The sequence below is a fragment of the Zonotrichia albicollis genome, chromosome 1 (genome assembly GCF_047830755.1).
Source record: "Zonotrichia albicollis isolate bZonAlb1 chromosome 1, bZonAlb1.hap1, whole genome shotgun sequence".
Classification (NCBI taxonomy): domain Eukaryota; kingdom Metazoa; phylum Chordata; class Aves; order Passeriformes; family Passerellidae; genus Zonotrichia; species Zonotrichia albicollis.
In genome coordinates, this window is record NC_133819.1 from 28,878,986 (window position 1) to 28,899,057 (window position 20,072).

The 20,072-nt window shown below is 35.4% G+C and overlaps 1 protein-coding gene across 9 annotated transcripts in view; it reads right to left on the reverse strand.

The window, feature by feature from the left end:
* Positions 1-20,072, reverse strand: part of DGKB (diacylglycerol kinase beta) — a 389,837-nt gene that overhangs the window by 254,444 nt on the left and 115,321 nt on the right. For 7 of the 9 annotated variants that reach the window (XM_074536770.1, XM_026798569.2, XM_005480832.4 and 4 more), the window contains exons 3-4: positions 13,950-14,026; positions 9,706-9,726 (exon numbers count right to left, since the gene is read on the reverse strand). In XM_074536770.1, the coding sequence (XP_074392871.1) occupies positions 9,706-9,726; positions 13,950-14,026 (98 nt within the window). The remainder of the gene's footprint in view (positions 1-9,705; positions 9,727-13,949; positions 14,027-20,072) is intronic. The other 2 variants (XM_014273985.3, XM_005480833.4) reach the window with 1 other exon arrangement.

Sequence of the window (20,072 nt, forward strand, 5' to 3'; positions counted from 1 at the left end):
ACTTTCAAATAATTTGGCCTAAATCTTCTGAGGGAGTCTAAAAAAAAAATCTGTGCACTTTTAGCTTTGACTCTAATAAAATCCTTGCCTGTAGGTCACAGAAAAATAAAGGGATTTATAATAATCATTTAAAACCAAATTTCTATTTTTATATATCAAATTTATTCTCCAAGTTCATTGGAGGTCCTTTTCTTTTACAAAAAGAAACTTCACAAAATAAGACTCCTGTATTACTGGATAATAAAATTTCATTTGGTAATGAAAAATTTTGGTATAACTCCAGAGAAGTGCACATTCAAAACCACCATATTTTTAGCTAATTTAAGCAATAAAATTCATATAAAATTTATTTTATTATATTTTTAGAAGTTGTTCGTTCCTACTCATAGATTTTATCAATATTTTCAAACATCTGAATATAAGGAAAAAACCCTAAAAATTATATATTCATCTTGGAGAAAAGAAAAGGAGAAGGAATGTAAGACATGAGCAACACTGCATAAATTTATGTTTCATAATTATTTTTAGCAAATAAAATGTGTAAACCATTAAACAATTTTCTTATTTTCTGAATCAAACATGAAACCGGACTCACTATGACCCAATGCATAGAGAAATTAAAAATGTGCATCTTTTCCTACACCATAAATTGCTGGTGAAAATCAGTAACATTTCATTAACCAGCCACAAAATTTCAAAATTAATCCTAGCCCTAACTTCCAAAAAGCATTTAATCCATAAGTATTGCATTTTGTTTTTTGTTGGTTTGGTTTTTTTTTTTTCCTAAACTCCTTCCAAATATATAAAGAAGAAATGGACCAAAGTTTATAATGAGGTCTAAGTCACTGACTGGCCACAGGAAAGAAGGTTCTCGCTAGATATGTTCACAGAAAAATAAAATAATCCTCAAAAAACAAAAATATGTGCTATGCCCCAAGTACAACTGAGACCATCACTTCCTTCTGAAAGCAGAGAAAAAGTGACAGATTTTTTCCTCTTGTAGGGAAAAAAAATAATCTCCTGGTAAAGACAACTTGCCAGTGGGAATCAGCTTGGCCCATTTCCCATTTGCCTGAGGAAACTCAAACCTGTGTCTCAAAAGAGCATCCAAATATCAGGAAAGAGCTGAAGAAACACTGAAGGCAAAAATAAGGTTTTTGTATATCTACAAAATTATTAAATATTTATTTGTAAAAATGTGACTGAACAAATTACTGATAAACTCCTACGAATGAGGTGATCCCAACATGTACTCACAGAGATGTATCAAAAGAGAAGGCAAAATGTTTCAGCTGTTAAGGCAGTACTTCTGGACACATGGAAAAATTTAAGATGTTTACGTAGATTTCATAGAAAATAGATGATACAAGATTTTATTTATTTTCTTTTTTAAATTGCCATACCAGAGTTGGATGCTATCTTTACTCAGAGAGGAAATAATCCATTCAAGATCTACACCTATGCTAGAAGGAACAGAACAAATATATGTATTGCATATACATAAATAAATATTCATCCATACACATCATCACCTACTAATGCTAAATGAAGCAGCAAACAGCAATTATAGATTGTTCAGTGAGGTACCTCAGTGCCTCTGGGACTGTAACATGTAATCTCACATCCTGCATGTATTTTACAATTAAATTTTTGGATGTATGCATTAGTCCAAAACATCTAAGAGTTGTAGGGTTTTAATGTTAATTCCATGAAAAGATTACCCACAAAAAATTCCATCAGTGCAAAAAACTCACTGTTATTTTCTTATAATTAAAAACAGAAGGAGCAGTTTTCACGACAGTGAAACAAAGCCAATTAGTCAGTCTTTATTTCCACATATTTTGAGAACATTCCTGCCTTGATGTCTGACTAAGCAAATAGAGAGAGATTTGCCCAGATCTGGAGTTTCAACTGAATTTTGCTTGGTGAAGAACCCATACCAAACCAGTGTGTTTTGGTGGAAATTTTCCTGAAGAGTAAGGCTTATGGCATCCTTCACTGTAGAAAGAAGATACGAATAATCAGGATTTGGTCTGCCAACTCCAATTACTTTGGAGAAAATTCCTTCATTCAAATAGCCCTCTGAGATCACGACGAAACAGAAATTATTAGAAGAATTAGAAATTATTAGAAGAATTACCCTCATAATACTATTCTTAGAATAATATAATACAATGAAAGTTTATCACTGAATTCTGTCATGCCTTATACATTTTTTAAAATAGGAATAAATTAAGTTAAAGCAACACTAGCTATATGGGTAAAAAGTGGCAACTGTAAAAGGTAGTACCATATAGCACCCATTTTTCTTAAAACAGAAGTCTGGAAAGAGAGAGACAATGCCATTTGTCTATCTAAGGAGGTGAGTATCTAAGGAGGTGACATCTGGGCCAAGCAAGCAGACGTGGAAATTATCAGTCTTTCTCCCAAACTTGTTTACAACCCTACCTCCATTGCAGCTTGGCTATTATGGAGGCATCACTGGGTAACTGCGTATGAGGTAGGGAAAAGGCTGGAAATGAGTTGCAGACCCCAGATTTGGAATCAGAAATTTCAACCATATCTGTAGGCAACCTACTTGGAGCAGTTGCCTGACACTCTTAAGGAAAATTATGACGGAGAAGACAAAAGTAGGTTTTTTGAGTTATAAAGAATAATCTGCATTCAGTGGAAGAACTGAGGTTCTAAAAGTACATCCTCAGAACTCCATAGTTCCTTCTACCCCAGCAGATAAAAGCTCCTGGCAAACTCTTTAACAGCTCCCCAAACATTCTGATATAGTTACCTGTTTTTCTATAAAAATACATTTAAAAAATCAATTATGTAGAAAATTCTTTAGGCCTGGCCTTTTGTTGTCCTTCTGTATCTCAGAAAAACTCTCCTATGAAGACAGGCTGAGAGTTGGGGTTGTTAAGGAGAACAGAAGGCTCTGGGGAGACCTTAGGGCCCCTTTCAACCTCCCTAAAGGAGGCTGATAAGAAAGCTGTTGAGGGACTTTTTACAAGGGCAGGTAGAGACAGGACAAGGTGAAGGGCTTTAAACTGAACAAGGGTAGGTTTAGGATAGGTATTACGAAGTTATTCCTAGTGAGGATGGTGAACTGGAACAGGTTGCCCACAGAAGCTGTGGATGCCCCATCCCTGGCAGTTTTCAAGGGCTCTGAGCAACCTGGTCCTGTAGAAGGTGTCCGTGCCCATGGCAGAGGTCTTGAAACTACATGATCTTCCTGCCCAAACTATTAGCTGATACTGTTTTTCCCTAAAGCTGAACACTAGTTTATCCTTTTTGAGATACCACACAAAATCACATGAAAGAACATCAAGCACACGTATAAAGACAAATTTGAACAAATGGCAATCACTGAACTAGAAAAAAGATTACTAAAGAATCTTCATTTTAAAGAAGTGGAAGTCACAAAGAAACTAAAGACCTGGCAACTGATTAAATACAGTTTTCAGGATAAACTACATATTTCAAGAGAGTTTCCAGGATGACACTGATTACTCTGACAAAAGAATTCACAAATATGAAGAAACAAAACCATTAAAAATAGTTTGGGGTTTTTAGGCGGACTAAAAATCTCATTTTATTCATAGATTAAAAAGTAGTCTGGAATGCTTCTAATACTTCTGTTACTGCACAAAAGACTACAAACCTGACATTAAAGCAACCACTATTTTCCATAATATCATGCCCATTTGTGGATTTCTTTGCAATGTATCCAATACATCTCATAGATATGTGATAAGATGCTTTTTACCTTACTAACATCACTAAAGATTGCATGTATCTTACTTCCCTGTCTACTCCACACCAATGGCATAAAGCAAAGCTCTTGCTTCCCACACTTTAATTTCCCAGTTAAAATCCCAGAATCCCAGATAAGCAGAATATGAAGGACTCCAAGGAAAAACAAATGTGCATCAGTCTATGCTTAATATGCTTTAAAACACCTCCAATTACAATGATAAGAGTTCTGTTTCTTCTCAAGCACTCACTGATAAGTACATTACACTAATTTGGTGCTACTTCCCAGAGGGTGTCTCAGGAAGAACAGGAATTGAAGGCCTAGTTTCCAAATAGCAGTTATGATTTTGCTTGGCAAAATAGCAAAAAAAAATCAGGTTTCTTCTAGCTTTGTAGCACACATATATAGACCAACACTCAGCTAAAGCCACAGGTCTTTATCTCCTGATTATGGCTACAACATGTTATGGAGATGCCTTAAAATGCCTGATTGTGTCCCAAGCAGCAGAATGGCTCCTAACACCCTGAGCAACTCAGAAGAAGTTGAACTCCATCTACAAACACTGTTTGTACTTGATTTTGTCCTTTCTCCTAGAGCAGTTAAGCTGCTCAGTTTTGTAACTTGCTTTTCTGCTTTACTGATAGTTAACACAAATATGTAAGATTAAGAAAGATCCAAGTATTTATATTGAAGATTTATGCATTTATATGTATGTTCTGTGCCAACACACCAAACTTTACACAGTACAGACATCAAAAGTCAGTATATGCCAATATGGAGAATACAGAAAACATGGTTCCTCAGTGAAAATCAAGATATATACAAGGAAAATTTTGCATCTTTTTACATAGAAGTTTTTTAACTTTGCTATGTAGTATTTTAACTCCTACCATACTAATACATTTGAAGTGAACCAATAATTTATTAAGATAAAGGAAGCTTTTGACTCAAGATCTATCCTAAACACTGCAATAGAGGAGGTCTAACTGCCTCCTATATTTTCCTAGCTAGCATAAATACAACAACCAGTTCTTTTGGATGATATGTTGAAAGAAGGGAGAGAGGCTGTACCACTACTTTCTTTCTTTCTTTCTCCTCACAACACACCAAAAAATTAATAATCTCTTGACAAAAGAGCTGCCATTGTGGATCGAGCAGGGCAGGGAGGGGTAGAATAATACTCCTTTTATTCCTCCCCACCACACTGGCCACATAAATGGGAACAAGATATGATCTAGTGTTTGAAATTAATCTCCACCCATAAATTCTTTTAAAAAACCACATTCCTTTAGGTCTTTTATTCTTTTAGATTTGTACAAAATATTTCAGCATAAGCCACTATTTTCAGCATCCTGGAAAACAGAATGTAAGAGAGAGAAGAAAAAAAGAGAAATCATTATTTCAAGAGATTTCCATGACATACGGTTTTCATTTATTAAAAAGAACATTTCACACATAACAGAAAGAGAATCATGTTGAAATGTAGTTTTCAATTGATTACTTTTAAAACTCTGTTGTCTGATCTCCAAATGGTGCCAAAAATATAATCAGCTTTCATCTACTGGCAGTAATTGCTCTGGGTTATTTTTTGGGATTGCGTAAGTTCCTTTAACTGATTTTTTTTTTTTAACTACTTATATTGACCCAATATGTGAAAAATGAACTGCTGACTAACAGAAGACATTACAGGTCCTTGATTCACACATTGTGCTATGACAACACTGGCAAACACTGATGTGAGTGCATTAGTGACAATGATGTGATTAGCTGTGAATACCAGTGCTAAAGCATTCCCACAAAAGTCAAAGTCTTGAAGATTCATTGATTATCACATGTCAAAACCTGACATTGCCAAAAGATGTGGAAAAAAAGTGGAGAGACTATATACACAGGATTAACAAGCTAAACCCATGAGTCACATGAGAATGACTAAGTTCATGGTGTTGAAAATGTATTTTAAATATTCATTCAAATTAAATTTCCAATTTCTCATGAAGACTTGCTTTGGGCATCAGGGTTAAATTCAGTTTAAATTCAAAGCCCTTACCATTTTCTGATCTAAGCATTCAATTTAATACAGTTTTTACATAATTAATTTTGAAAATTCTGGTCACTAAATAAAACTATTTCTTAGCTATATCAGCATTCAATTTAATATGTACATGTATGAATGTTTAAAAAAAAATTTTAAAACCCACATGCTCTCACAGCCTGCTCCTACCAAATACTCCATATGGACAAATAATATTTGGATATTACCAGTACACAGACATAAATTACTGCCAAAATTTTCCCCCAGCTCTTCAAAGAAGTAAGCTTAACAAAACATCTAAAATGGAAATGGGAAAACTCCATTTTTATGCAATAATTAGATTTTTAAGTATAACAGTCTCATGTTATTAAAATAAATTGATACTAATTACCAAAAATAAGCCTGAAATGCATTCACCAGCTACTGCAGTCTCATCTCAATCTTACATGCAGGTAAAAGAAAACACAAACACTTTTTTATCAGCAGCTTTTCCTTAATACATAGTTCTATATTTGCATAGGTTTGCATATCCTTAAGTACTACATACATAAGTACTTGTATTTAATGCCTAACTCTTACTGAATATGCTACATTTACTATACAAAGGTGAGATTTTGTTTTTTCAAGAAGAGTGATGAATCACATACTTTTAGAAGGCTCTTGTAGAAGATTATCATTCAAAATCTACCTGAAATTTTCACATATCAAACAAAGTTACAAGCAGAAGGTTTGCATCCTATCCTAGAAGAATTGGTCAGAAAAAATTGGTCAGGTAGCATAGTTCAGACAATGGCCAAATAAAATAGTAAAGTTAAGGAATCCCTGAAAAACGTCAGTTATAACAAAAAGTTCTGGTTGAAACAAACAATTTATCTGCATGTGCAGGTTTTGTAAAAACCTACTCATGGACAAATACATCTGAATCGGAATTTTCATAAGGTGCTTAGAATTAAGAAAAATTATTTTTCTATGCATGTTCAATGGCAGTGGTATTCTCACATATTTTACCTGTAATGACCCTGTCTGTACATTGCAAATTTTTGTGGACGTTATTTCAGCTGCATTTTTAAAAAATACTTGCTACAACACTGTTAGTAAGAAAACCAATATGTGCCAATGTCATGTTACCTGTTATTGCTCATTCCTCCCTCTTTAAAGTTTTAAAGATACAAATTAATAAACTTTCCCTCCATGAATGAACATGAAATCTCTCTTTGCTGAGATTTAACACAATCTGAGCCAAACTGGCACCTTCACTGGTAATAATAACATACACCAACAGAAAAAGCTTTAAAATATCCTGTTCCATTTGTCAACAAGTTACATCCACTTTATACTAAGTAAATGTACAGACTTTAGTAAAAGTGGAGCTATACTAATCGACCTAACTTTGACTTCCTCCTCACCAGTATTTAAAAGTATAGCTTAGAAAGAATTAAAAGGATATGAGGAGTGGCACCTGCTTAATTATAATGTATACATTTGTATCTATTAGTATCTCTACTGCACAAGAAAACTTCAAGACATTTCCATTTGTCGATGAATTCCTGCACTAAACTATGACTGAAAGTATTTTTGCCACATTTTGTTTCCCTATGCAGTTTCATAAACATTATCTAGAGGCTACCATGCAGGTCAATTAAGCACGGCTGAAGTCATCACAATGAAAAAAAACCAAAACATAACATATTGTTCTTCATAATAAAGACAAATAACACCTCCCCATCATAATTAAATAGGCTGTCTAAAGCTGTTTGTCTTTTTTAACATGTGATATGTAAATGAAAGTGATAATAGGCTCATTAAGTTTAAACAAAAGCTACTGTACAACACAATAATGTAAAGGAAAAAAAGGATAAAACTAAGTTCTTAAAGCAGAGAAGTGTATCAAAAGGAAAGAATGCCAAAGAAGGAGATTAGCACTGGTAGCACAGACTGACTAAAGGGGATAGAGAGAGACCAGTAAAGATAATTTAAAATGTTCAAAACGGAATGGTTTTGCAGCAGAAATTGACTATCTGAAATATTTTACACCTCAGTGCCCTCAACACACTCCACCAAAAGCAGGCTCCCAGCCAGACCGCCAGCATCTCTGCCTGGCAGGCTTCCCAGCTCTCTAGGTATCCAGAAAGCTTTCCCTAGAAATTTTGCCCATGGAGCCAGAAAAACAGAGTTCCCAGTGTCTCAAACCTAGAGGTTTCTGCTGGTGATACACACAAGATGTTACATTCTTTTCTTCTGTAGCTAGAAAGATACAACTTCAGCTTCTTACATGTGAGGGACAGGCTTCTCCTTCATTATATATGCTATAAATCTGCACATCCTACTAACCTTCTGTAAATTAGTTCCAATTTGAGTTCACTTCATCCCATCATTTGGACAAAAGTAGAAAGATGTGACTTCTGCAGTACCTTCTTTATAGAAAATTAAATCTTCCTATTTGTGGAAATACTGCACTTAATATATTATAATCTGGCAAGATCTTTACAGGAATTTAATATTAATCTGTCACATCAAACAACATAGCTGAGGCAAAGAAGACAAAATATCCTTCCAAACCATATTACTGCATGCTTGAAATTTTAACTACTTTTCTACTAATGTCAGTGAGCCTAAGACACTACCTCATCTTGCAAGTTTTGTCTTCTTTCCAGACTGCCATGGCCACAGGAACACTATTACAGCATCCCAGTAACATCCTTCTCCTCTTCATGACTAAACCACAATGATACCCTGCATTCATCTTGTGATCAACTACATACACATCAATTTATGTGACAATGCCAGCTGGACCAGGGTACACCACACTCTACCCTGCACACGTGCATCTCATTCCATTTACTTACCTCATCAAGCTTTTCCAGTGTGATAATAATTCCCAAATTTCATTTAGTTTGTTGACTCTATTATTATTCACCTACTCATTTGACAAAGTAATTAGCTAAATACTGATGAGATTACACTCAACATTGGTCACAGACAAACTGCTTTAATGCTGAAACACTCTCTTTCAGGACCCTCTGAAGTCACTCTCTTAGCTTATCAAAAAAAATAAAAAAATAATGTCGGTCATCTGAAGAAAGCCCTGTTGCCAATGGGGAGTTCTACTCTTAACACATCTCCCAAAGTTCAATTGGCCTCTGACCCCTGAAAGTTAGGTGCTCCTACAAAACTTCCCCTTTCTCTCTCTTGACTTTCGCATTGCTCTCATGTTCTGGCTGCCTCTTCCAAGAACAGCAGAGCTGGAGTTTTTTAACACCTCTGTGTTACCAAGAAAGGATAACTAGGTCACTTAAAAAAAATTGTTCATTTGATTAGTCCTTCTTCCTTTCCTTCCTTTTTCCTTTCTACCTTTATGCCTTGTTTGAGGCTACTGAAGTTGCTCAGATGCAGTTTCTTGTGTTGATCAGCATTTTAACCATTTCCCTTGCAATTGCTGTAAAGTCACAATAGCTCAAAGCACAGCATAAGCCTTATTCAAATTACTATATCTGCAATTTTAAGCCTGCTACATATAAATGGTATTATATGGTTACAGAAATCAGTATTTAATATTTTTTCCTGAGATGTGTTCTTGTCATTTCAGAATAATACAGACCATTATGAGATCTCACAGTAAAGAGAAATTTCCGTGACAAGTATGGAACAAGCCAATTACTTGCTCTTAACTTATTTCTCATATTAAACTCAATTAATGTTAGTAAAATTATGTACTGTGAATGACAAAAATGAAATTCACTCAGTGAAAAATTCTGCCAGCAGAAAAGGAATGCATTCTGGTTTCAGATTTAAATAGTACTCTATTATCAGCAAAAATAGCCACATGCAGTATTTATTAATAAGTACATCTCAATGGAAGCCTACAAAATAAAATATACGGCACCTATGCATAAAGGAAGAAAAAAATCAAATTAGCATTACTTACTTGATTAAGTATATCTTGTTTCTGCAACACATGCAAGGAAAGAAAGAACATACATACATTAGTGCAGTGTCATAACACCCAAGCTCTGTTATTATAATAGAAATATTTTTAGTGAAAGGTTAGTGATTTAGATGAGCAGGTTTAAGACATTAGATGGACTATCTCATTTTCTTGTGTTAGCTCATAAGTCAAGGAAATGCTTCTAAGTCAGCTCTCTAGTCTTTATTAGACCATGCAAGCAATTTATTTCTAACCGTGCAATGAGAGACTTTAAAGATAGATAAATAAATATAATGTTAGTATTTTTTCCGCATGTACTTTTAAAAAAGCATTAAAAACAAGAAGAGCTGTAAATGAAACTGAATTCAGTTATCAGAACTGAATATTCTAAAATCCAAGTGGAAAAATCTGAAGACAATCCTCAGTGCCACTACATGACACATACAGGAGCACCAGGGGATCAGGCCAGGCCAGCAGGAGTTTCATAAAGGCAGATCCCGCTTGACTCCTGGGTCCTTGACACCTAAACCCCTTCTATGACAAGGTGACCTGCTTAGTACATGAGCATACTGTCTACCTGGACTTCTGTAGAATCGTTATCATCAAGGCTGGAAAAGACCTCTAAGGTTTTTAGTATGTCCTCTAACACTGGATTCTCCTAGAGAAAGTGTCTGCTCATGGCTTAGACAGGCGCACCTTTGCTGGATTATAAACTGGCCAGGCGGCTGGGCCTAGGGAGTGGTGCTCAGTGGAGTTATATCCAGTCAGAAGTGGTCTTCCCAGCACTCACCAAGTCCTGTAATATATCTTTACCAATGATCTGGACAAATACAGACTTGCACCTTAGTCAGTCTGAAGATGATGCCCTGTTGGGCAGAAGCTTTGATTTCCCACTTGAGGGTAGGAAGGCTCTGCATAGAGATCAGGACAGGCTGGATCAGTGGGCTAAGGCCAGGGACATGAGGTTCAACAAGGCCAAATGCCTGTGCTGCACTTGGGTCACAGTGAGCCCGGGCAGCTCCACAGGCTGGGGGAAAATTGTCTGGAAAGCTGCCCAGCAGAAAATCAGCTGGGGATGCTGCTTGACAGCCTCTTGAATATGGGCCAGTGTGTGCCCAGGTGGCCAAGAAAGTCAATGGACTCCTCAAAATCAGGATGCACTCAAAAAGGATGACAACACTAGGTACACAAGCACACAATGCTGTGTACTCACTGCCCATTTAGACACTGTCTTTAGCTCCGTCTGCTTTCCTAATTCTTGTCAACCGATTCAATGCTCTCCTCAAAGTGAAATGGATGAAATTAATATAAACAGATCTTGAATGATGAAAAGAACATTTATCAATCACAGCTTCCCAAATGGCTGGTCTTAAACGATGTATCTTATACCATGTATAAAATATGTTCTTAATTGTATCTTTGATATTGACTTAGCGAAGAACATTAAAGGGCAGGTGTTCAGTAGTAGAAATTTTAGGCATTTCCCTTACACTGAAAGCAGAGAGTAAAAGTTCCATAAATAAACTCCCTATAGTAGATAAACTTCTGATAATTATATACACCACTTCCCATAAATCCTAAAATCCACTCATTCAATAAGTGATATATCAACAAGATATAAAATAATGTAAAACAAACCAGATTATTTCAGGTATCAAGTTTTGAATATCAATTTTTTTTTGCTATTTGCATTCCATTAGATCAGCCTGTGACAAAAAACTGCACTGTAGGACCAATGCAGTGAAAAAAATTCCTGAACCCTTTAAATATGTAGGTAAATATGAAAGTACATATTTAATTAAATATATCCCTCTGATGAATTTGCCATAGGTCTAGGACCCATGTTTATTGGTAAAGAACTGACATCATCTTTTGGTAGAACAAGACTTAAACCATTTGGAGTATTTATAAGATAATTATCTAGTAAAGAGAGAGGTAAAAAGAAAATACAATGGTATCCCCTACCAAACAAAACAACAAGGCAAAAGTGCTGGAAACAAATAGCTAAGACTGATGCCAGCTGGATCAGTTAATTTTTGTCATCTCATTTACATATAACAGTTAATTACTTATAACCAATCCACAGAGTCCTCATCCAACCACATAAAATCAACTTGCAGATCATTCCACACAGCAGGCTGACTGCATGCCAAAAATATAGACACACCTGTGCAAAGGCAGTTTGCTTGTCAGAATAGAATATTCACTCAGTGCCAGAGGAAATTTCAGCCACTTTGCTTTCAGTGCAGCTATGGCATGAACCTTGAGCTAACAGACCTTATTAGATCCAAAGTAGCTTTGTTGCTAGCTATGTTTTCTTTATGTTGCACTCCCTGAAGTCTAAGCGCTAAGCAGCAAAGTACAGAAGTTTCCAGGGTTAGCCTAGTACTGACCCAGGAGTCAGTGAATAGCTTGATTCCTGCTGAAGACATTGAAGTCATCACAGGATACCTGTCTTGAATTCCTTCTTGCCCTACCCTCCTCCTCTCCTGCTCCCTGCCCTGGGTACTTTGCTGCTCTGGATGTTACAGTACACTGGCAGAATTCTGCAAATGAAGAGCTGTGAAATGAAGAACAGGGAGACACCATGCAGAGTCACAGACTCATCTCAAGACCAACTGTGCTTATTAATTCCAGCTTTGTACAGATTTTGCCAATTCACCTGGCTTCAGTCAGAGCAGTTTTCCTGGGCACCCATCTTGCCACGACTCAACTTCCATGTGGCCCCAAATGGGAAGAATGACTTTGTTAAAAGAGACTAATCACACCACTTTAGGTAATCATGTTTATATAGAATCGACAATTGGGAAATACGCTACCTGTACAGCAACGTATTATTTAAATACACATAGCATGCACAGTTATTTTTTACTTTAACAGGGTATGCTTCACAAAACTGAGCATTTATGATGATTGAAAATATGTGAAGAATTAGAACAAAAAACATATAATAGATTAAGACCATTTTATCAGTTCACATTTTTCCTAACCAAAAAGGAAAAAAGAACAAAACCAAAAGTATTGTCTGTATTCTAACAAAAAGCAGGTAAAGGAGGTCCTATAGCCTGTGGAGGATCACAGCTTTCCCATCCATTTATATTCTTTTAATGTACTTAAGTGGAATCCTGGAAATCTATGATGATCATTTACAGGATCAAACTCACACTATTTTACTGAATTACTAATTTTTTTTCCCTCATAAACTGACTAAAACGACTAGCATTATGCCCAGCCAAGTTCAAAGCATCAAATGATTTTTCAACACTTAATAAACTATAACTCATTAGTTGATAATAGCTGTATTAAATAAAATTTATTTTCAATAATTTTTTAAATTTTACATCCTGAAATGTAAGATCCAGTAATTTTCATAATGGTTAGCACGTATTTCTATCCTGAACTTCATATAATGTGAGCACAGTCAGAAATATTACTATTAGAAACATTACTGAAACAGGTTTTTTATTTAGCTACATTGTAAATCACACTATTAGGATGTGCTAAGCAAATGCAAATTTTAATTGAGGATAAGAAAAGAAAACAATCTGCCTTTTTCTTCCAGCCAAATCAGAATACCTTGCCTAGTGGTGAATCTGTAGTGACAATATGCACACATAGCTTTTTAGCTGAATTCTTTGTTTCATAACATCAGAAAATCCCATAAACAGAAACAACACAAGGGAAACAGAATTTATAAAGCAATCTTAATGGACTTTACTTTTATAACTCTTGAAACTATGCTTAACATTTCCCATCTTCAGACACTTGGAAATCCTATTAATCTTATCATAAGGGTTGTGGAGGTGTTTTGGATGTTTGTTTTTTATTTGGGGAATGGGAGAGAGAAGGGGATCTGTGTGCTGATTTTGGCTGGGATAGAGTTAATTTCCTTCACAGTAGCTTGCATGGAGCTGTGTTTTGGACTTGTGTTGAGAACAGCGTTGATAACAGAGGGATGTTCTAGTTATTTACAAAGAGTCAAGGCCTTTTCTCGCAGCTCTCCAGCAAGGCAGCTGAAGGTATGCAAGAATTTGGGAAAGGGCACAGTTAGGATAACTGACCCCAACTGACTACAGCAATATTCCAGATGATATGACATCCCGGTTTTTTGCTTCCCAAACACTTTCAATTACCCCAAACACCTGATTTATAAATAATCTTCTATTTAAAATGCTAAGAATTATGCTATATAATTTACAAACTGTCCCCATCATTTATGATCATTAAGAAACAAGAGAAATTACCCCTTCGGGATTATATTTTGCTAACACGCCATTGCCATGGAATTCTTCTAAGACATCCTTAATTTTCTTGGTGGAATCTGGATAAAAAAAAATAAAGAGAGAGAAATTGAAAATACAGAACACTGATTTACATAATATGAACTGTAATTAAAAAACAACCATCAAAACTGCTAATAGCTTTTCACAATGCACATCAGTAATTTTCTGTAGCTGTATGAGAGCTGTGGGCACAAAGAAAATGAGAACATACTTTACCTTCTTAACAACTACTGTAAAAACCAGCAAGTAAACATAAAATGCCCAGAAAAAAACACTCTTTGATCTAATCCTTAACTGTTAAATAGCATATTTCTGACGGAGTTTTTTTCAGGACTATTTCAAGTCATTTTTCTTGTCCTTGAGTCAACCAGAAAACATGGTCATTTCCACCAGCACTATAAAATCTCCTTTGGCAGAGCTGCCACTGAGTACAGGAGCTGGACAATATCAAGATAAATGGGAACGTTCCAGAAAAAAACTCTTCAGTGGCCACATCACAGAATACAAATGTTGTTCTCAAAACCTCAATTTTTGCTGAACTCTCAGGTATTCTAAAAACTATTAGCTTCAGTAACTTTTTTCTAACAGAACTGTGTAAATCCCCGCAGTTCGGAATCAGGTAGATATGATTTTTCCAATTTTTTTTAACTATGTGCAGAATAGCAAAGCAATTACTTCAGTAAGCTGCCATTACACTAAAGCCTTGAATTCAGATTCACTTAGAACTCATCATGCACATAACCAATTTTTTTCCTCATTTAACATCTCAGCAATAAAAGAAAAATAACTGTAACTCATTTGTTTCTTTAAAATGCAGTAGTACAATGGTCAAACGTGCATAATGGCCACAAGACCATGAACCAGTAATGAGTACCAAAGCAGTGAATAAGAGAATAGGTGAACGTTACATCTGCAATTTTATTTCTACAACAAAACCTGGAAGTAAAGTAGAGAAGCAAAGAGCAAACCAAGAACAGGACTCTCTAGAGCAATTATTCAGGCACTTAATACTACAAACATTAGGACCTAAAATGGCTTCTCTTAATTAAATTAACAAAATATGGCATTGTAATAGTTCTTCGACATTAAAGAAATGCGGCATCTTAAACGTGACTCTAAAACATAAGTTTAGCAAATTATGTGACCTGAAAGGGGAAAATGTAGCAGCCGAGGATTTGAACAATAGTTATGCAACAGTTCTGTAACAGTTCATAGCAGCTATAAACAGGATACAACACTAACATTCAGTTTTAAGAGGTGTTGGGAGGAGGTGTTTCTCTCCCACTCTCATACACAGTTTACACAGTAATAGGAATGGCTTTTCCAAACGTTTTTCATTTACCAAATTTTCTTAAAAATATCTGAGACTATGTGTGGCCCCAATAAAATAATTTATTTTCACTAATTGGATATATTTCAATGTTCCTGTCAACTACAGGGAACAGCGTTTAGCAGGTCTCATAAGCAGCCAATGCAAATACTTACTTGATAAAATCATCTATAATTTATTGGTGTGTCATTTGAATTGCAACAAAAAATCACAACTTTATGTAAAAAACAATAAGAATAACAAACAAATAATTAAAATGTTAAGCAACAAATTTTATTATTAGCTGTAATTTAGAAGTTGGTGGGTTAGACAATTACTGACCAGGACAAGGACAGAAACTGATATGACAAAAATTTATTTTTATTTGGTTTCTATTATTTTAATATGTTTTTCAGTATTCATATACAGGGTTGTATATAATAAAATCATTGCATCTTATGACAATGATGGCAGTAACTACAAAAGTAGCAGTGTGAGATGAGCAAATGTATGACAGACACGATTGAGTCTCATCCTAAAAAAGTATAAAGTTTAAACACAAGCATCAAATAGAACAACAGCAAGGTTTCCTCACACATCTTTTATTATCCAAATTAAAAAATGCATAAACAAAATAGAAATTGAGTGCTTTCTAGTGATTTTAAACCAGTGTCTTGAGGTTTTCTTTCAGCAATGGTTACGCTTTCATTGCCTATTTTGCCAGGTAGTCTATTCATGTTTAAATCGGTATTATACCTATGCAACTGTAATTAAAAGCAAAACCTATGTTATGTTACTTACTAGAATTAAATTAAATTCTTGCTTTCCATTTTTTTTCGCATTTTCTTAGTCAAGTATCAAGAAAGAAAATATGCTCTACTTCAACAACAAAACCATTCAACTTTTTCTTGCATGAGTTTAAAACAGAAACATCCAAAAAGCACTGCCCTCATGTTTGAAATTTCTGTCAAGAAAATAAAGGTCTGCAGATGTAAATTCTTCTTTAGGTGTCCAGCAAAACTTTTGAAAAGATTTCCACATTCAGGTCAGGAGCTGTAATTATTTCGAGTGCTACAGCCAAGGCAGAATAATTTTTTACAATCTTTTGTTCACAGTCATTCAATCACTTTTTTCAGTTCATGTGACAGTATCCAAGCCTGAACAGAGATCTTTCAAACTGTTCAAAATGAAATATCGATATTTTAAGAAGAATGCCAACACACCATCTTCTGCCTGCACACCCCTTAACAGTGCTGACAACACTCAGAAAAAATTAATTCTTCTTCCTCAGCCTTGAGTAGGCAAACTAATATTGGGAACATGTTCCAGCTTTAATAAGTTGTCCTAAAGGGATATGAAGAATAGGATAATTTTCTACTCTTTTTCAGGAATCAGATTAAAAAAGCAAAAACCAAAAAGCCAACAAAAAACTGTCCTAGAAAGCTGTATGGACTAGAAACTCCAATAATATGTTATCAACTCCATTTAAAAAATAGTTAAGTACATGCTCTTCGTCAAAAAATAAGCAAAAAAAAAATTTCCAGAAAATATATACAAAAGTATCTAGAAATTTTTCCTAAGACTGTTTTTTTTCTAAAAATAGGAAATAAATAGGAGGTAAAAACAATGGCATGGATTTATTTACAGTTTATCTGATCCAAGTCATCTAAATAATCACTGTAAAATGCTGATGTGAACACAAACATCAGAACAGAACCCACATTCTCTCTATTTCCCAAAAGTACAGATGTTCTGCATGCCTTAGAATCTTAGCACTCCCAAGCAATTTCAGTAAATTCATAAGCACCACTCATGTTAAAACACAAATATGGTTTTAAACTCTTAGCTGTTTTTAAGATCAAGGACAATTTCCTTCTTTGTCTAAGTCTCTGCATTCCAAGGTCTCCTCATGAGAGATGGTTTCCAAATATGTGTATATATAGTATATAGCCTGTCATGGCAGTGCTTAAATCCCATGTTATCTGCAAAGTTATAGCTGGCACAGTACAGATTTAATGTAGCTTGAAATATAATGTTTGTTTCATGAAAAATCTCTCATTTCTTTGCTTTTACAATTATGTTATTTTTATTACCCACTAGGTCAGAGATTTGGGTATTCAGTCAAAATACAGAAGACCTTCAATTCTGTCCCCTGCCTGAACTGACTTCAGCTCTCACTGTTCAACCCATCTTCTGTTGCAATTTGCATTTAGACAAGAGGGTGGAAGGAGAAAAAGGGAAACTTTGGCCCAGGATTCAGAATTTGCCTTGGATGAGGCGAGATGCCATTTCTTACCTCACGCCCCCGTCAGTTTGGGGCAGAATAAATGGGCAAGGCATGGTGTGAAAGGCTGCTAACTGAAAAGCCATTACAAGTACAGGGGAGAAAAGTAGCTGGATTCTACACTGGATGCTGCAGAAATTCTGTTTTAAATTAAGGCTCCAAAATGATAAAGATGTGACTTGGAATAAAAAATAAAGGCAAACAATTAAAATAATGACACTGGAAATATGAAACCTGCATATATAAAAGCAAAAGTATCAAAGTGTCTTGTTTTTTGCCTAACTATCTCTCAGCCCTGACAAAGGTACTTTTTATAACTGAAGACAAATTTACATACTAAGTTTTCAAAATTGTTTGAGGTTTAGCCCACATTAAAAATTGTTATTCACTTTCTAAAGTGACTCAACTTCAGGATGAAGAAAATTGAGCACTCAGTTGAGACTGGAATTTTGTGTACCATTTCTCCTATAATCAGAATACACAAAACATAAGGAAAACTTGCCCAGATCATACATTTTCTCCTCATCTTCATCCTCTTACTTCAAAATGTTTTTTTCCTTAAAAAAGGACTCATAAGACAAGTTACGTAAAACTCACATGCTATGTACACAGAAATGCTTTTCAATTTAAAAGGAAACAAACATTAGAAAAAAATGATTCTGAGTTATAATTCTCAACAGAAAGTCATAACAACCTGCATATTTGTTGGGCCATAACTCATTTTATCACCTACAATATCATATAGAGCAATAACCACTTCTATGTGCATTTGCCTTTTGTAAACCAAACACAATATAGAACACATCACAGGCATACAAAATAAAAAAGCTTCACAGAGGTTTTCTGTACATCTTATTATGACTTAGAAAAGCAAAAGGTCCAGCCACACATATACAATTTCCTGCATGCCAACAAAGCCTCGCACAAACTCAAAAACTCTTCTTGACAGATAAACCAAAGAGAAGCACTGAGAGAAATCCAGCAATCAGTTGGCATTACAATTTTTATACAGCCTCTTATTCTATGGACTTTCTTTTGTAGATACAATACAGTAACACGTGTGTATCTAAATTTACATGCACAACTTTTTTTTTCTTTTTGCCTAGTTCATTTTATTCAGAGAACTGGACAAGGCTTTTACTCAAACTATAGCTGTGCTTCATCTAAAGCTTTATTGGTCTAGAAACTCCAGTAATAAAAAGGCCAAGTCCACCAACAAACCTGTATGCAGCACCATCAAGTAAAACTGTAAAACAGTAAAAACCGTTCACTTTCCTACAAACTGGTTGTTTCAGTAAGGACGTGGCTCATGAAGCATTACTCAGGGCTGCAGCATGTCTGTGTTGGTAAGAGATGCCTGATGGTTGTTACTGAACTGGCAGAGTGCAGGGATTTACATGTTCTCTGCTGCCCATACATATGGCTCACTGCCAATACAGGTTCTCGTTCATAACTTATAAGTGGTCTTTTGATTCAAATTTCACAAAGGAAACCAACATTTAAAACCTTTAATAGGATAATCACTTGATGTTAGCTTTCTTATAATTGAGAATTTGAAACTTATTTTGGCCTTGCAAAGAGCTAAAAAGAAGAGAAGGTAATCATCCTCACGGATCTAAAGAAGATCTCCCCAAACCTTCTACTACCAATGGTTTGGGTAACACTAATTACAATTTAACTTCACACTCTAAAATACATTCTCACTGAATTTTTTGACAATTACGAAAAAAAAATGCCTCTTAGAAACTCAGTCAGAATTGGATGATGCTGCCCATATAAATAAAGTGGTAAGTGATTCCTGCAACAGGGAATGGAGGAGGTACAAGAAGAGAGAAGTAGGAGCAGTAGCTCCTGCTGCAGAGGAAAACCTCCTCCTGACACCCAAAACAGGAGCTGCCTCTTCCACCCATCCTCCCTGCTGAGGCTCAGCAACACAAGGAGCAATTCAGATTCATTTTACACACTGAAATGAACTAAATGAAACTTAGCCAAGGACTTCTTTGTGAAAAAAAGCAATATTGGCTGCATGTGCCTACACATCTTTAGTCCACATTAATAAAAAATGTCCACCAAATCCCTCTTCCCTTAGCAGATGTTCAAGTGACAAGTATATGGCAAACAACAGGGAGTCATGGAGGTTTAATTTTAGCCTGCTAGAAGGATGAACTTTCAAAGGAAGCAATAAGTAAAGGATGAAAAGAGAATGCAGAACTTGAGCAGAACTGCAGCTAAGTCCTGACTTAACTATTAAAAATGTTAAATAAGAAAAAGAATGCATCAGATTTTTACATTATAAAATTACTCTGGATAGCTTTCTCAGTGTCTTTTGGACTCCTTTATTTCAGTCTGAAAGCTCCTCAGAGCGCATTTCTGAGAGGAAGACTCGGGATATCAGGCTTCTGTGAATATTGGGGCTCTGTGAGACCAAGACCCCATGGATCCTCTGGGTCAGCAGGGCAGGCCCTGACCACCAGGGTCTGTCCCATCACCA